The 18,279-nt window shown below is 42.0% G+C and overlaps 1 protein-coding gene across 2 annotated transcripts in view; it reads right to left on the bottom strand.

Moving 5' to 3' along the window:
* The window catches only part of tspan9a (tetraspanin 9a), a 182,603-nt gene that overhangs the window by 9,549 nt on the left and 154,775 nt on the right, over positions 1–18,279 (bottom strand). For both annotated transcript variants that reach the window (XM_080476015.1, XM_080476014.1), the window contains 2 exons: positions 11,590–11,781; positions 7,552–7,626 (listed from right to left, as the gene is read on the bottom strand). In XM_080476015.1, coding sequence (XP_080332141.1) covers positions 7,552–7,626; positions 11,590–11,781 — 267 coding nt within the window. The remainder of the gene's footprint in view (positions 1–7,551; positions 7,627–11,589; positions 11,782–18,279) is intronic.

Raw genomic sequence — 18,279 nt, 5'->3', positions numbered from 1 at the left:
TCTGTTCGTGCTGCAGATAAACAGCAGTGCCTGCACAGTTCAGTTACTGGTAACCTTCTTTTCATCGTAAAACAACCATCATAATTTGACTTTTCTTTTCCTTTTCGTGATGTCTGCACAGCCGACACATAATGTGTTGCTTCCCAGCCCACATCGAATACCACACATGCCCTTCAGCTGAGACACTGAATCATTTTCCTCTTGACTGCACCCCAACAATGTGCTCAGGGTTGTGCCATGTCTGATGGAGATTAATATCTCATTGGATGTGTTAATGAGATACAAAATCAGAGCTTTAGCTCTCCTGCAGTTTGCGATGCCTGTGGGGATTTGCTAACTGCCAGGACAGATTGAGAAGCGCTTCAGATATGGGGTAATTATGACTGGAAAAATGACATGCACTGCCAGAACCATGCTGTACATCTTCAGAGGCAATAAAAGTAAAATCACAATAAAAGAAACATACTTGCTGTAATAGTTAAAGCTCTAGGCTTAAGATTGTCCCCCTGAAATTAAGATTTTTTTGGGAAATCAGCGTACTTTAAGAGAAGCGACATCATCGCTGTCACTTCCTAACACAACAGGGTGCTCTCAGCTATTCTGCCATTTCTTTTACTCTTGGCGGAACGATTGGTATTCAGCTCAGATGCTTTTTTTTCAGGCTGCTCAGTAAATCCTTTAGCAGGAAAAAAAAAACAGAACACAGAAGCAGCCGGGAGGTAGCGTCAGCCTGTTTTTTTTTCGTTCAAGAATTACAGTTTAAATGTCACTTGATGAAAAAAAACGCATGTAGCCCAACTTCAACACACTGAACGATATGATAAAAAACATTGGTTTGACCAAAGCGAGAATAAGCTCCAAATTAAGCGTTTCAGCAATTTATTGGTGGAAATAAAAAGCCTTAAACCCTTGTTTTCGCAGCTGTGAAGGCTTTTGAGATATATTTGCAGAATTAGACATAAAAGTCAAACTGAATTTCCACTGAGTAATTAAAGTTCCTCTGGTAATAAAATGCCTCAGTGATCATTAATCATGTGAAGCCATTTAAAAAAGGCTCTAAAAGCTTTGAAATACGACTGTCAATTCTGTATCATTTGAAATCACAATCTTCTCCCCTCATCATTGTAACTGTGTTGATGCAGGGGAGGATTTCTGCACTGCACCTCGAGCTGCTGGTCCCATCATATCTGTCCTTGAGCAGGCAAATGAGATGTAGAGCAGCATCATCAATCTCTGCTTCATACTTTGTTTCTATCGTCTATCTTCTCCATCTAGGCTATATGTGATGTTGCTCGCTCATTACCGACTCCTCACGCTAACGTAGTCACTAGAGAGCCCCCCCCCCCCCCCCCACCCCACCCCACCCCACCCCACCTCACCCACCACCACTTCAACAATAAAAATCATCTTCTGAGTCTCCAATAGGTCTCTGCACATCTTCCATTTTCATGTTTGGAAGTCTTTGTTACAGCCTGAAATGAAACTTAATGATCCAGATTTACCGCTAACGAGAGGCAGACAAATGAGTACAGAACAAACAGGGATTTGATCGTGCAACACTCTGACCCATTTTCTCTTCGCAAAAGGAGCAGATGAAACCACATCTTTGTTGCATTAGCCTATTTTTTGTTTGGGAGGGGGGGGGGGGGGGACTGAAAACTAACTTCTAGAATGTATGTGATGTTGCTGCTACTGGAAACTGTTTACAAAAAAAAAAAAAAAAAAAGCGCAAACAACACGCTGTGATCATACCTGACTCCTGGTAAGTATTCCCTGATTGTTGCCAGAAGGCATCAATGCAATATTTTATGTGTGGCGTATTGACAAATCCCTGAGACGCAGTGCGTACTTCTCATTACAAAGATAAGCCTGTGGTTTCCTCTCGGCTGACCACTTCCACCCTCAGCAATACAGGACAGCACATTCATCACGGAAATCTAAAGGGTCCAAGCTTGGCCAGCGAGGGAAACACATGAGTCACACAAATGGAGAAAGCAGGGAATGGCGCGTCGATACCCGCGATGACAGGGCGGGGGAAGGAGTGGGCTTTCTTTTCCAAACTGATGTGTGCTTTCTATCACAGAACAGACAGAGAGAGCGGTAGATTCTCACTTAAACCCCTGCATGTCACCCGGGATGCTGTAATAATACAACACACCTTACAAAATTACCATAGCGACCAGTAAGGGTGTGAAAGTGATTTTTTTTCAGTTTTTACAGGAAAATGTGATCCCAGCACAGAGACGCTTTGGATTCCAGAGTGAGGACGCTCCACTGTCAGAATCGGGCCTCAGATCCAGTGACACACTAACACCCGAGGGAACGGGTACACTGGGACCTGTCACCGAGCAGAAAGACGAGCTACACCGAACACTCATTACCAGAGCACACCGCCACGACTGAGCTGACTGCTCCAATTTCTGAACGGATGTGAGATCCTGTCTTTTGGTTGGTTTTTTTGAAAGCCGAATATTCACTGCAAATCGCATTCTACGGATCGGGAAGCAAAGGTCACTCCTGAATTGCTGGTGACAAATCGTTCCGGTTTTGCCTCTGAGGACAGCTGGCTAACAAACAGGGCAGAGTGATGAATACCTTAGAGCACTTGGCTAACACACAAAAGTTTCCCGGGAACGGATTGCACTTATATTGTCTCTGCTTCGGCAGCCTCCAAATGCTTTAGATTGTTAGGTGCTCAAGGTCCATTGGAACAAACCTGGGGTATGGAATATTTTGACTTCAAGTTCCTTTAAACACTAAAAGTGAAACTGCTCCGACATTGGAGGAGCTGAAGACAAGTCCTGAACTCTGATCTGAAAAGCCAACAGATGTCATTCTGGCAGTTGTCGCTATATAAACATACTCATCCTTGTCCCCGCCTCACAGAATTCCACAAGTATGGACAGGGAGTGATGAGACTGAACCGCCAACATCGTGATTGGAGGAAACCGACCATCAACTGAGTCACAGACTCATCACGAAATGGGCATAATTACGTGTGTCAGTTGGACCACTTTCAGTAGTTACAAAATTCTAATGATGCTCGCGCTCAGTGCAAAATGAATCATAATCGCAGCGCGGCAATTTCATTCAAAATGAGGGGAAAAAAATGCAGGTGGTTCTATGCAGGTGGTTTGGTAAACATATCATTCTGAGAACAAATAAAAGAAAAGACGACAAGAGCATCTGCGAGAAGAGACTCCACAGATGGGCCAAAGCTAATGGTACACGCCATGTATGAAAACAGATCTTGGTAAAACGTGAAGTAGTCTGGCATGTTCTGTACACACCAACAGGAGAACAGAGCTCAACACATTAGTTTTGTTACTGAAGAATAACTAACACTTCTTCATGATCCCACCTACATGATTTGTTTGGTAATTGAAGAAGAGATAAAAACTCATTCGACAATTTCTGAAATTAACAATTTTTTGCTCATAAGTTAACAAGACGATTGGTAATACAATCTGCAGATATGCAACAATATCAGCTCTACTTTGGAGGTTTGTCACTCATCATCTGATAACAAAAACAACAAAGAAATCTGCTCTCCTTCCAGAACTTTTTCATTTCCACTGGCAGTTTGTTGTTTGGTGTTGGGTTGGTAAATTGTGTCTTAAGATATTTTGATGAAAATCAGGTCTTGAGAACCGAGGTGAACAAGATACACAGAATACACAGAAGATCATAAGCTACTTGTTATTGGGTGTATAGCTGTGACAACCCACAACCCTTTGCACTTGTCCAGTCAGTGGATTGGTAACATTATATACTGAATGCATAGCTTCCTTGAACATGTAAATCCAATTCCCAAGGGCTTCAGTGCTGATTTCTCACACAAAATTAACAAAACACACAGTACTAACCCTTCTTACTGTGCTTTTGATGAGTTTGGTGATCATTAGATTAAGATGTATTGAAGGAGGCGACAACTGAAGCATATCCAGGTCTAGGATTTCTACTGCTTTATACCTTCACCAATATAAACTAAACTAAGGTGTATTTAGTTTCATCATATTCAATTTTCCATGTAAACAGACACCACAAGTCATACCGAGTCTAAAAGTGCGTCGAGACAACCAGTCTTGGCACTGCTACATTCAAAAAGAACTATTTAATGCGCCTCATTTAAATCCCTTTAAGTAAGACACATTCAAAGCAGAAACATCCAAAACAAGATGTCAGTTACTTCAGTTTCTGTGAATGAAGCAGAGCAAGTTTGCTCCTGTGCTCCCGGATCACAGAGACACTGCTGGCATGTTTCCAGTCAGCTGAAAGAAGAGCGCCTCATAATCAAACACTGAACCGACAGTCACACCGCATCTTCAGTCGTCAACTTGCACTCTTCTTGAGGATAAAATCAGGTCAACAAACGCAAAAAAATTCTCATTTAATTTGTTCACTCGACTGCGCCTCTTTCAGATGTGTTTAGTACTTTTATCCCCTCCTGCATGACGGTTATTGGATAGCATACTACCAGAGCACCCTGGCTCAAAGTGTCAAATCTGTCGACTCTCAGGGAAACATTATTGTTGCTCGCATTGCGCGGCTCTGGATAAGTATTGTGTTTATTGCCCTAAAAATTGTCATGAATTATGTGCAGACAAACAGTGGAGTACAAGGTTTTCAAGTGGCACATCATTAAACTGGAAACTTAATTCCTTCAGTTTCTCTGCAAGCTTGTGACGGACAGCCTGAGGCCGGGACACTCGACAGAGCCACGGAAAGGACCCCGTCCTGCTGCGTAATTGGTCTGAAAAAAAATAATGCACGGCGAGAAATTGAGCATAATTCTGCCAATACACAAATGGAGGGAATAGTTATATGTGCCTGCTGGGCCATGGTGGCTGTTAGTAAGACCGATTCAGGACATAACCCCACTTTGCCTGGTCTCCTGACTTTGCTTCAGTCTTCTTCCATGATGCCATGATGATTACTTGTCTCACCACTCTCTCTTTAAAAACAAAAACCCCAAAAAACTTTACAGCAACACTTCATCTCACTTTTGGCACATTTGTCCACTTTTGATCCTCTCTTTAGACTATTTTTAAGCACTTCAACACCTTTCCACATCGCACATTCATCTTCCTTGCCATCTTCAGCTTTGATGCATCATATCCCTTTTTCTCTCACCTCTGTCCACCTGACTTTCTTCTATATCCCCCCCCCCCCCCCCCCCCCCCCCCCGCCTTCTCCGTGTACTTCTATGCACATTCTACTGCGCTTTCCCACTCTCGGCTTGCCCGGTTCTGCTTTCTCATTCTGAGCTAATAAACCTTCACTGGTGTTCGGTTCAGCGTGTTGGGTCGGCGGCGGCACAATGAGGTCAGCGCGTTAAAGACGGATGGCTGTAATCTGGTTTGTGGCCCAGCCATCTGCTGTAGTCAGCTGGTTGCTAACTGCAGGGCCAGCCTTTATTATACTACGGTCTCTACATGGCATTTAATCAGAGAGCTTAACACCACTGGGCTGCAGATGGAAAGGGGGAGTACCCCAGCATAAGCCATACCTGGAGGCAACACTGCTGGGTTAGAGGAGACGAAATAGAAATTCTCCATCATGAAGAAAGAGAGCAGTGCCTCTCGAGCGGGATTAAACTAGTGAAAATGCGGGCATAATATGAGAGACAGGGTGACTAAATAGAAGCTGTGAAGATATGTGCTCCTGCAGCAAAGCCGGATACTATGTGTTCATATCTTTCGCACATCTTGCAGACAGCTTGTCATCCGGAAGGATCACAGTCTGCGCAAAGCGTCAGTCATGACTTAAAGATGACCCATTTGAAGGAGCAACATATCTGTTTTGCAGGCCTCCGTCAACAGACATTTAAAGGCTGCCAACTACTGTACGTCTTCCAGACTTGTTAATAAATGCCTTGTGATTAGAAGATCAAATAGAAGAAGTGGATTAGCGATTCCTCTGATCACAGCCTGTAGCAGAAAATGAGGAGTCCCTCACAGAGCATACTAGATCTCAATAGAGGGTGGCAAGTCAAGAAAGAAAACGAAAAGCAAAATATGTGATAGATTCCAATTGTCCTTCATCAAATTTTGTCAGTGTTGGACATACAGTCTCTTTCAATTACTTTACGTTTCCAGGCCGCCTTGTTCGAAAATGCCATCTCCAATTACATAATTTGATGAAATGGTGTTGTTCTCCGATGACATTTGAAGACTGCTAATAGAAAATACATTTGGTCGTGAACCACATTATCATGGTTTCACATCCCATTAACTCGAAGCCAGAATAAAAAAAAAAACAAACCCACTGTAATTGGGAAAGATGCAGCAGTCATAAAATACTGTGGCTGTTTGCTTTGGCGTGTGTGAATTAGACGGCTCACTCAGTTGCTTTCTGACCTTTACTAATGCAGACTCATTGGATTCCTCTTTTAGGAAATCCTCAGCCCATCTTGCTATCTCTTCCAGCCTTCACAGGTAATGTGGAGGCACATCTCTGAAGTCAAGAGGCTTCCTTTTTAATTTCCAGTGGAGGGATGAGGGTTTGCAGCCCCCGCCCTTCCCCTCAAAGTTAAGCCAGCAATATTTTGGCGATAAGGCAACAGACATATTTACTCCTGACAGAGTTTGCCTGCGAGACCTGATCCAAATCTGAGGATGGATTGGCTGCTAAATGAATTCTTTTATCTGCCTAATACATTGAATTTGAGCAATAACCCAAGAACAAAAGGGGGTAGAATTAGCTCAAGTCCCATGGGTTGTGCGACATAAAACACTGAATACAGAAATAGACAGGTCGTGTCCTTGAAAACTGATCGACCGTTCACTGCTGGTCCGGCTGAAGACACTTGTCGTCTACGGGATGAAACACTTGTGGCGGGATCAAAATAAATATGCTTCATGGATGTCACTAATATCCACGGCTTTACTTATCGTCATCTGTTGTCACACCATAGAGTTCCACCTGACTTGACCTCAAGCAGGGGGGGGTCATGGGAAATGTGTTTGGGACTAATCACAGGGAGCCAACTGGTGGGATTGGGCTACATTTGGTGGCCTAACCTTTGACTGCTGTGTCAACGGTGGAATGAAGTTATTCAAGCGCCTGCGAAACAATCAAATACAAGAGGAAATACTGAAGCCTGGGAGCAACTGGAACGTAGACACCTTGATCAAGCCAACACTTTTTATTGCTTTCTCCATTACTGGTGCTATGTTTGTGCACATTTATTACTGCTGTGAGGAGCGAAACCCGTTTTCACACTGGGTCTTCCCAGTAAAAGCCACATGAGGAAAATCATTACTTTTTTTATGCGAAGACGTGTCTCCAGGCTAAACTAAGGTGAAGGTTCAGGAAGTGGTGGTTTAGTTCAGAATAAGTCTGGAGGAAATTATTCAAAGTCAAAACACAACATGTGTTTGAGCGTGCATGCTTTTATGCAGACAAGACCTTTCCAAGGCCATGATTGGCATTGTGTCTCTACTATGAATAAGCTTTTAGGCCTCAAGAAAGCTACGCCAGAACGTGGGCTGGAACAATATAAGACATAGGCTTTCAAATTCTCAGACGCTAGAAATAAAATTTACTTACCTTATCTGAGTACACAAAGAATAGGATGAGTAATATCAGCTCTGCCAGGAGAATTATCAGCAGCACAATGAAGAACTGTGAGAGAAAGGGAGCGAGAGCATTGTTTTAGCTGTTGCATATTATAATGAAAACTATATACAGTGCAGAGCTCAGAGTTTAGGCCTGTGATGTTTGTTGTTGCATGCATTATAATTTCATAAATAACAGTATGGTTTGCGGTGTATTTCATTCAGGCTCTCTTCATCACAACATCATACCGTATGTGGACCACAGAACAAGTTAGACAATTAAATTTTTATATAAGTACTTTACAACTACACACAAATAGGCTAATTTAGTCTTGATGACATTTAATAAATACTCATGTTGATACTTGGCATCAGCAAGTAGCTGAAGGTTAGTACCCGTACTGGTCCTCGCCCTTTAAAAAAGTGGTATCAATGCATCCCTAGTTAAAAGTGAAAAAAAAAAAGCTAGTTTGAATTTCATTCAAGTAAAAATATATTTTTGAACTAGATTCTGATGGTGGTCAGGGCTGAATGTACATACATGTCTGCACGCATGCACAGTTATTTATTTTTTGAATAGTAAAAGAAAAACTGGTAATAACCAGTCTGGACGTCACGTTTTTATAAAACACCAAGAATTCTATTTAAAAATGTCTTTTTGAAACAGAAATGGGAACCTTGGCATTTAACCACTGGTAACCACCGTGTGCTGCTTTGAATCTTTCACCGAAACTCTGAATCATCCTCACAGGGGTTAGAAGAATTGGTGAGCCAGTTTTGGGAACGTCAGGAATACCAATTAAAGATATTTTCGTTTGAATTCAGGCAAGTAAACGCAGAAGAAATAATTACTTGCCACCCCTGCCTCACACTGATTAAAGTTGCCCATCCATGATATAAATGATTTACGGAGATTGCTCACGGTCAACGTAGGAGTCGAGTAATAGTTTTCACTTTTAAAGAGTTACAACTGTTTTCTGTCAAAGGGATGAATGAGAAGAGCTCGTAGCCCATTTGCTCAGGTCGGATTTCAAAAAAGGAGAACAAAGGGAAACAGATAGCTCGGCTGTCTGAATATAACAAAATCTGCCCATCGGCTTCTTTAGAAGCTCGTTAATCATCAAACTGTCTTTGGTTTACTTTGGATGAAAAAAAGAAAAAATGCATAAAGGACAGAGAGCGTCTTGATGAAGTTGTTTCCAATGACTACTAAAAAGCTGAGTACTTAAACAAAGGAGATGAAATGTGCTTTAAAGGTGCAGAAAAGCAGGTTTTGTTATATGTGGACAAAGCTACGATCGACCTTTTCTCTTGTTTACAGTCTTTATGCAAAGACAGGCATTTTCTTTCTTTTTTTTTTGGGGGGGGGGGGGGGGGGGAGCTTAAAATATACAGAAAAGAGAGTGATATCGATCGACTCGGCTCATTCTAGGAAGAAAAAACAAACTATTCAATTCAATTATATGTCAGATTGTATTCAGTTACAGTTTATGATTTGTGCAGCAAAGTAAGCGGAAGTTCAGACGATTCAGTAATAAAAATAAAGAAATGCAGAAGGAGAGATAAGAAGGCAGGGGAGTATCTGAGCACGAGAGTGCGTGTGAACGTGCGAGAGAAGGGGAATGAGGTTTAATACCTCCTAAGATTAATTTCCAACACAGCGCTGCATCTCATCAACTCTCTCTACTCGACTCTGCCACAGCTCCGTATTTACCAAGCTCGTCTGCACAGCTCGAGGAAGAGGCACGCAAAGCTAGATTTTAGAAAACCCCCATTAACTCCAAACTCATTTGGGAAGAAAAGGGGCTTGGCTATTATTTATGTCGAGGCACACATGAAATAGTCATGACAGCCGGCAGGAGGTGCAGCATCTGGGTTGCCAGTTTATTGTATCACTGTCGTTATTCAGAGTTGGTTTGTCGCCGTTGCCTTGAAATTTAAAAGAAGAGTTTCTGCACAGTGACCCGGCGGTGCTTCGATGGCCCCCCGAGTGAGAATATGCGTGCATGCACACTCAGCTTTGTGGGCGTATGTTCTCATTTCCTGTCATTTCACACTTTTAAAGGTTTTAAAGATTTGCTGCTTCAAGCCAGATATTTCCAGTGTTTTCTCACCCACTTTTTTTTTTTTCTTTCTTTTTCTATTTTGTCTCATAAACATTTTCTTGGCAGCAAAACTGGACTGAAAGTTTTCCCCCGCAGAAGATTCCTCAGCTTTGAATATTTCTAATTCAGAGCAAGCTGTCCACGCAGTATTTTCAGTGGTAATATGTCAAGGTGAACGCTCACATCTGCTTGCTCTGGGAGATATAAACATGCTCTGATGTTTCCTCGCCCCCCCCCACCCCGGGTGTGTTCGACTGGACGGACAGAAAAATTAACTGTAACAGCATCTGTAGCCGAATAAAAAAACATTGTCACACAGAGGACTTAACAGGAGAAAAAAAACAACCCTTGCAACTTTTATATTTTCCATTTATTTTCTTCCTCCTGATTGCAGCTGACTTCCTCCCCTCGTCTCTCTCTCGCCCGCCACTGTCTTCCTCTTTGCTTCACAGTAGTTAGGCAGGTGAAGGAAGCCATGTCTAACGCTGAGGATTTGGCGAGGCTTTTGACTGATGCAAGAGCTTCAAGGGATTGAACTGTTTGTGATGATAAGTACTCAGAGCCCCGACTCCACTTCTCATTTAAAGTTTCCATACATGAAAGTTTTTTTCCTTTCAGGAGAATCCACATTAAAAAAATAAAAAATCCTCATTCCATCGGGTGAACTTTCATAATTAACTCGGCGCTTACGATAATACACTTGTACAATTTTGTGCAAACAAGCGAAGGGTTCAGTCATTGTAGACTTTGTAATGAATAATAGAAGGTTCTCAATTATTTGAACTCAGAAATATTAAGTCCCTTTTGGTGTGCGATGTAGGTACACGCTTACAGCCAGGTACTTCACACAAAAGGTCCCATGACTGACAGTTCGCTCACCGTGACCGAGAGCCAAGGAAGTCACATGCGTGGGTTGGTGTTAATTTGCAGTGAGGGAGAATCCCATTGCTCGGCTTTAATTTTCTTTGCGATCCCCCATGGCTCGATACAATGCAGACTGAACCATTTCTGTCAGTCATTTACCTCCACTGAGGCTGAGGCCGGAAGATAAATACAAATATGCTGCTGAACTCTTGCTGGCCTGTCTGTCTTACTGTAGAGACACTTTCAGCCGGATGTAAATATTTGTGCACACCTCAGCACTATACTAAATATTTTGTTGACTTTTAAATCCTTGCAGGAAGCAGACATTAGCCGTCTTTCAAATGTTAATGCTCTTCAGTTCTAATCATCGCATGAATGAAAATAGTAGATAATTGTTGACTGACTAACCAAAGGGATTATTAAAGATCATTTGCAAACAATGACAATGGTTTTTCTTCATGATCATACATTAAAGAAGAGCTCATTGTTTATGACTGCAACAGAGGTTGTGTTGATTGTTGTTGTTCCAGTTTACAACTGGAATAAAATCATGCAGAACTCATAAGATTCAACTTGAAAAGTTTTGTTTGAAGCTCTGGCATCATTTTCCTTCACCTACATAAGAAGACGTATCTCTGAATGCGTTTTATTTCAACTGCGAGCATCACAAACATTTCCAATAACAGATACACAAAGAGAGGATTATAGTTTACTGGCTGTATGAAACAATGTAAAATATGTAGACATTTTATGCATGTATTATGAGCCCCCCCCCCCCAACTTGTTTTGGTTCATATGGGTGTTGATGAGGTTGTTTGTCATTTTTATGCACATTTTCTTCACAGGGTGACCATGCTGCCAGTTTGTTGTTGTTGTTGTTGTTGTTGTTGTTGTTGTGTGAACTCAGAATTGGGTTGTTCCCAAATGGGAACTTCCCCAATTCCTTGCTGGCCTGAATACTCAATTATTGCATGAATGATAGGAGAGTGAGAAAAATGTGTTCACAGTTATCTGTGTTAGTTGATTTTGAAAAGTGACAGACGCATCGAGATTTCACTCACGCTCAGAAGCAGGCACTTGTTCTCCTTGATGGCACCCAGGCAGCCGAGAAAGCCCGTGATCATGACGATGGCGCCGATGCCGATGACCATGTTGGCGGCTGACAGGAAAGGAAATGAGGGTGAGAAGGTGGCGAAGCTGCCCTGAGAGACCGAGAGCCAGATGCCCACGCCGAGCAGCCCACAGCCACATAACTGCAAGGTAAGAAGATAAGACAAGGGACAAAGGTTAGAAAATAAGATAAAAACTTCATTTTAGGTCCAGCTACAAAAATAATAAAACAACCAAATGTGTGTTTATTCCTCGTCTGGCTTCTTTGGACACAACGGAAAACCTCTTGAACCTTCCCAGAACCCACAGTGAGGATAGCTTCAAATTACAATAAATCCAACCTAAAAAGACCCAATGCAACGGTTTCAATTTCCCTCTGGCTGCTTGAGGAATTGCCCAGTTTATCCCACATCACCAAAAACACTGCTCAAAAAACAAGAGGGCTTACACCAATTACAACTATGATAAGCCAATAACAGCTTTGCAAGAGATTAGGGGGAAAATTGGACATTGGCCGTGCTGGTTTTGCACGTTTGAGCTGATTATGTTTAATCCAGAACAAACATTTCTGCCAACCCCTTCGTATTAAAACTTTCGAGCTTTCCAAACACACCTGCAGTTGACAAGAACTCCGTCTAGAGGGAGCACTGCTGTGTTCTCACCCTGTCACCCTGCCAGGAGCCCTACAGGACGGCACTGTGAGTCCATTACTGCAGAAAAGTGTTTATGGAGGGCTGTGATTGGAGAAGTGGAGTGTCCCGCCTGCTGATGTGTTGGCCCATCCATCAGAGATAAGAGCTATACAACATGTGAATTATTGTCTGGGAGCTAAGCGTTGACATTTTTGCAAACGTCTAATTGAAAGAAGAAGAAGACGAAGAAGAAAAAAAAGAAAGAAAACCCAGGCAATCTTGCCGCGAATTAAAAAAAAAAAAAAAAAATCTAAAACGATGTAAAATATGGAACAGGACCATGGTAAATCATCACACCCCCATCCTTTCTTCCCCTCTATTCAGTCTGCCTCCTCTCTTCCTTTCTCATCTTCGCACTGCTGTGCCAGAACACTTTAATGCCAGTCAGCAATATGCACAACAAACCTGCTGTGCATGCAAACAAACACACAGCACGGCCCACATTGATATACAGTGCAGAGGCTCAGTCATCGTCAGGTAGAGATTATGGAGGAATATCATTCTGCTTCAAACTGTTTCAGCTTTCCTTTTTTCACAATGAAATAATTAATCCACCACACACACACGTGGCGCTAATTTCCAGGAGACGACAAAGTTTAACTGACAAATGGAAGACCTGGAAATGGAGTGCACTTAGAGCACTTCCACAAACAAACGAGTGTAGCGTCGGTTTGACTGATTACACCAGTCTGATGATCGGCTCCGCCACACCGCAGGCAAACAAAGTGACTTATGGCACATTATCAGGCTGCAGAACCCCGTTCCTAAGTGATGTTAGGTGATTGTGAGTAACTTAAGGGCTTCGGCTGCAGGCCTCATGAGGTGGTGATAGATGACCTGTGTCTAATGAGCCCTCGAGGATATGTAGATACATAAACAGTTAGAATGTGTCTGATGAGCAAAGCCTAACTCTTCCTAACCTGTGACCTGGACAGACTGACCTCTACCAACCTGAGTTCTTCAGTATGTATACAATTCATGTTTTAGCCACAACTTAAGGACTTCAGATATTCATTTGGGTTTTCCTGATCGATTAAATATTTTCAAGATCCTGATTCACACTATAATTTCAATTAAATAAATAAATAAATAAATAAAACACAAAATATTTCTAATCATAGACTCTAATGCAGTTACAGTCGTCATAGACATTTATTAAATACTTAACCAATGCAAAATAATTCAATAGTAAAATCTAATAATTTGGCTACAAACTGAGGACACCTACATCTTCACTTGTAACTGCCCAGAATACCTGAGAGACAAACATCCATGAATCATTCACAAATAAAAAAAATGAAAATAGTGCAGCAAGTCAGGTTTTTTTCAGAACATATTGAAATTGTCTGGCAAACTGTTCACTTAAAGACATGAAATGAAATATGGAGCAAAGCCCTCTGTCAGACAGAATGTGTGGTGAGATATCCTTCCTCGGGTGCACTCTCATTCTGAACTCTCCTTCGTGGCTGGTTTCAAGTCATTCCTTCATTCAAAACCCACGTACTCAAAAGACTGACGGGAAACTATTTCCAAAAGGCTCTGAAAGACTTAAGAGTAGCAAAACACGTTACCTAGGACAGGAAAAGGAAATTGTATAAAAAGAATATAGGAGTAAGGACAGAAACAAACAACCCATAGTGTGTTTAAACTAATAAAAGATACGCTCACTGATTTCCTGTGTGTGATTTTGAAAAACACTGGATCGTGTGCTCAAAGTGAACGGTGAAGGTTAAACTCAAGGCTGGGCTGTAAATAGAACCCAGCCAACCACCCCCTGGAGGAAAACGGTGCTTATTTACTCATATATGGCAGCGGATTTCACACACTTTTATGAATGAGTGGTGTGACTAAGACCACCCCTGAGATGGTGAGAGAGATGTGCAGTGGTTTTCAAAAGACTTTCAGTCGTTCATAATCTAAATAATTCAGAGGCAACTTGTATTCATTGGGAGGTACCTACTGGCCCTTTATACTTCCCTGATTAAAAAAGGGATGATAGAAACGTCAATTGAAAACGGTGGTAAAGGTCATGTCCTCATGGGTGATATAGAGAAGCACAGCTACCAAGCCAGATTATATAGAGCGTGAGGAGGCGCTTGAGGAGGCAAGGGACGAATAGTAAGTTTAAGCGGCCAGATAGATTGTGCGGATTTACAGCTAGCAAGGGGCAGCACTGGGAGCTTTAAGAGCCCAGGTGGGGAGGGAAACAGTGCCTTCTCTTAATTGTGTTTAATGCTCAGTGAAGGGAGGTTCGTCCAAGTGTGTCGCTCTCTTAAGTGACCGTGAAACCACCCAACCCCCCGCTCAATCTGTCCGAGCTGAGCCAACAAGGAGCACGATTTAATCTCTGCCCTGCTTCTACCGACAACATTACGACGAATACTACTACTACTACAGCAGCACACTGTCATTAGCCCTTTGTGTCTGTGCCACAGGAAATACCTCTGGGATAAGCGCTGATCTTGTCGTTTATCTGACATTGGCATGTAGGGCTCAGCTTGACCTGAAAGTCCCTCTCTGTTGAGCTTCTTATCTTCTTTTAATTGTCGGTCCTGTTTTGATAGCCCATCTGCGGGGGAGGATCAAGGAAACCCCAAACACTGCTGAGACTAGATGGAGAAAGTCAGGAAATCTTCTGATTTTGTTGGGTTTACACTAATATTTCAAATGTGTCTAATAAACTAGATTTAAAATGATGCTAATGAGGACTTTACAATGGGAATTTTTATTTTTTTTTAATTGTTCATACAATTTAAATCTGATGTAAGCGATGTGTTTGACCCACACAGCACTGTTTACATCAGAACAAGGTATCCCTTGTGGGATTTCCATCCATCCATCCATCCATCCATCCATCCATCCATCCATCCATCCATCCATCCATCCATCCATCCATCCAACCATCCCAACAGATCACCAGTTCATCACATCACCCAAACAGACATACTCACATTCACAATTTCCCCAAGTGACAATGAAGCGCATGTTTTTAGACTTTGGAGGAAGCTGGAGTACCCAAAGAGGAACAAAACAAACAAACAAACAACAAAACATAGGGAGAACATGCAAACTCCACACAGAAAGGGCCCTTCAGCATGGACTCCAACCAGGGATTTCATTGCTGGGAGGTGAGATAAAAAGCCACGATACAAAAAGTGGTTTTCATGACACGGCTGTTGCAGTGTTGCTTTGGTGTCAGAAATATCCTCAAGTTCAAATTCTGTCATAATCTTGATATGTATGATTGCAACAAATGAAAGAAAGTGTACCAATATTATCTTGGGGTGGCATGGTGATGAGGTGGTTAGCAATCTCATCCGATTCCAATCGGCGTATTTGCATGTCAAACCTGCACCTTTGTAGGTTTTCTGCTGACCAGGGCGCCACAGTGCATACCATAATGATTCTACATAGTTTATTAGACCAGATATATACAACAACTCCTGATGTTCTTGGGTATACTCAGCTTTCACAGTCCTCTTTATCCATTTTCTAGCACTTTACAAGATAAGCAATCATCATTATGCAACTGAGGGGAGGACATGACAGCTTTACCGGTCCACTTGGACTCCATAATAACAAGCTTCAGTGAGAGTTTGAGCATTTTATAACTCCTGCTTTTCTTCTTTTTTTTTTTTCTGTAGTTCCTGGAAAACACTGTCAAAACAAATCATCTGTTCCACCTTGATGATCTGTTTTGCCTTGTTCCCATGCATACATGCAGCTCAAAAAGATGCTTTCTTCATACCTGTCAGTCGGAAGGTTACTTCCATTTGAGGCTGATAGGAACATATCTCCTCGCAGCAATAATGGGAAAAAAAAGAAATCATTGCAGTCTGGAATATAAAACCACCTTCTCTTAACACCAAATCGGGTTCAAAAAGTTAACAGCACTTCTGACGGGAGAGAGCAACGTGGGCGTATGTAACTTTGCTTGATATGGAGCCCTTTTCTTGAAAATCAATTAAAGTGTAAGTGTGAGCTGAGAGAATATGCAACCTTTTCATACATGTAAAGATAGAGTTGGAGAGCACTTCTTAGTAAGTCAGGCTGGAACCTGTCTCAATGTTAGTCGAGGATGAATTGGTTATAGAAAACGGAGAGAAGTGCGAAGTGAAGCAACATTAACTTTCTGCAGGAGGAAATTGGAGGACATGAGATGTGACTCTCCCCAGCTGGATGGATGGCATCCTACTGTTAGAGGTGCTTTAACAAGCTCAGGGTGAAAATAATTGCGATAATACTGGGTGAGGCAACTTTCCAAACAGGAACAAGATGTGAAAGAGGTCAAGCGTGAGGTGGGTGAAAATAGGATAGCATATTAAAGCCAGAGAGATTGTACACACACACACACACACACACACACAAAAGATGTGTGCAAGAGAAGGGGAGACTGAGTGAGAACCGGAGGATAAAATAGAGGCTGACCCTTCATCCAAGTGACTGACTCGGGGAATTATCAGCTGCTGCAGTAACTGGCTCAGTGACACGAAGCCACCCGACACAGGACCCCACTTCAATCTCCCCTGGAGGAAAGTGGTCTGAGTGTGTGTGTGTGTGTGCATTGTTGACCTTTTCACACACTGATCACTCACAGAGGTCACGTTCTGTCGTAAAGAATGACAGCTTTTGTCAAATTACTGCTGTCCTTTGTGACTGCTCTCATCACAAGAGCTCAGAGGCCCAGTGGACGAGTTTGTGAAGTTCTAGCGAGTGTGTGTGTGTGTGCACATTTAGTCCGCATAATGAAAACCGCAAAAAACGCTGAGGCAAAGACATGTATTGAGATTACACCTCGGTGAGCTTACGGTAAGAGTTATGCAAATAGTACTTACAAGTCACTTTACACAGTACGTCAACAGAAACTGATTATAAGTCAATGTAATGTCAGCAGAAGGCATGAAAAAAAAGTGTGAGTGTGTGTGTTCTTGTTCTTATTACTAGTGGGGACATCAACCTGATCGTGTTTTCATCTATGGGGACTCGAGTTGTTGTGTGGCCAAAGGTCCCCATAAAAAAAACGTGTGTGGTTTTGTTTATATCTAAAGGTACATCAAAGCCCCTTAATTCATGTTGCAAGGCTTTACGACTGACTGTAATTATTGAGTAAACAGTGAAATCATCCTTTATGAGACGGAATGAGCTATACACCACATGTTTTAGCAATTAGAAGACATTTGTACCAATAAAGAACAATATAACATTGCATTGATAAAAACGCCAAGCTGACTGCTGCTGAGGATAGAGTCACTTCATCACTATACAATCCCCTCTGCCCCTCACTGCAACTTCATCTTTCTTTTTATCCACATGAAAAATATATTTTTCTCCTACCACACAGAATCGTCTGCTTTATCCACCATTGATTTTACACTGAAATAAAGACACAAGTTATTTACTGCAGCGAAGAGAAGATTTTTCAATTTTTGGCCATGTGGTATTGAAGCCCAGTGAATCATGTTGCTACAAAAGCACCAGGACCTGTCAATTAGTGGGAGGAAACTAAACTTACAAAATGACAAACATACTGAAGCTATCGTAAACACTCCATAAGGGTGGAAAATTCAATCCAAAGACCAAAGACAGTCTATTTGTATTTTCAACCCAGAAAGTAGAGAGGTCTTCCTCAAAGCACGCAGTGAAAGAGTGTTATCTGAAGTGTGCGCTCTCCAGGGAGATGGTTTGAGTGTGCCTGCCAGAAGAAAGTTGTGTTTTTTTTTCCTTTTAAATTGCTTCTTGATAAGAAAGCACTCCAACTGTAGTAAACCAAACATTGAAGTAGCATATTATCTTGTATAATAACGCCTTACTTTCACTCCTGTTGTTGTTTTCGGTTATGCATCAGTATGAGCTCAGATGTAAAATCATTTGATCCCCTCCAGCCACAATCTAATGAGCTCAATTAAAACCAACAGTGCAACAGATCAGTAGTGACATCTTTATTAACGG

Source organism: Lipophrys pholis (genome assembly GCF_963383615.2).
Source record: "Lipophrys pholis genome assembly, chromosome: 11".
Classification (NCBI taxonomy): Eukaryota; Metazoa; Chordata; class Actinopteri; order Blenniiformes; family Blenniidae; genus Lipophrys; species Lipophrys pholis.
The sequence above is the reverse complement of the archived record's forward strand: the minus strand, read 5'-3'. Positions and strand labels throughout refer to the sequence as shown.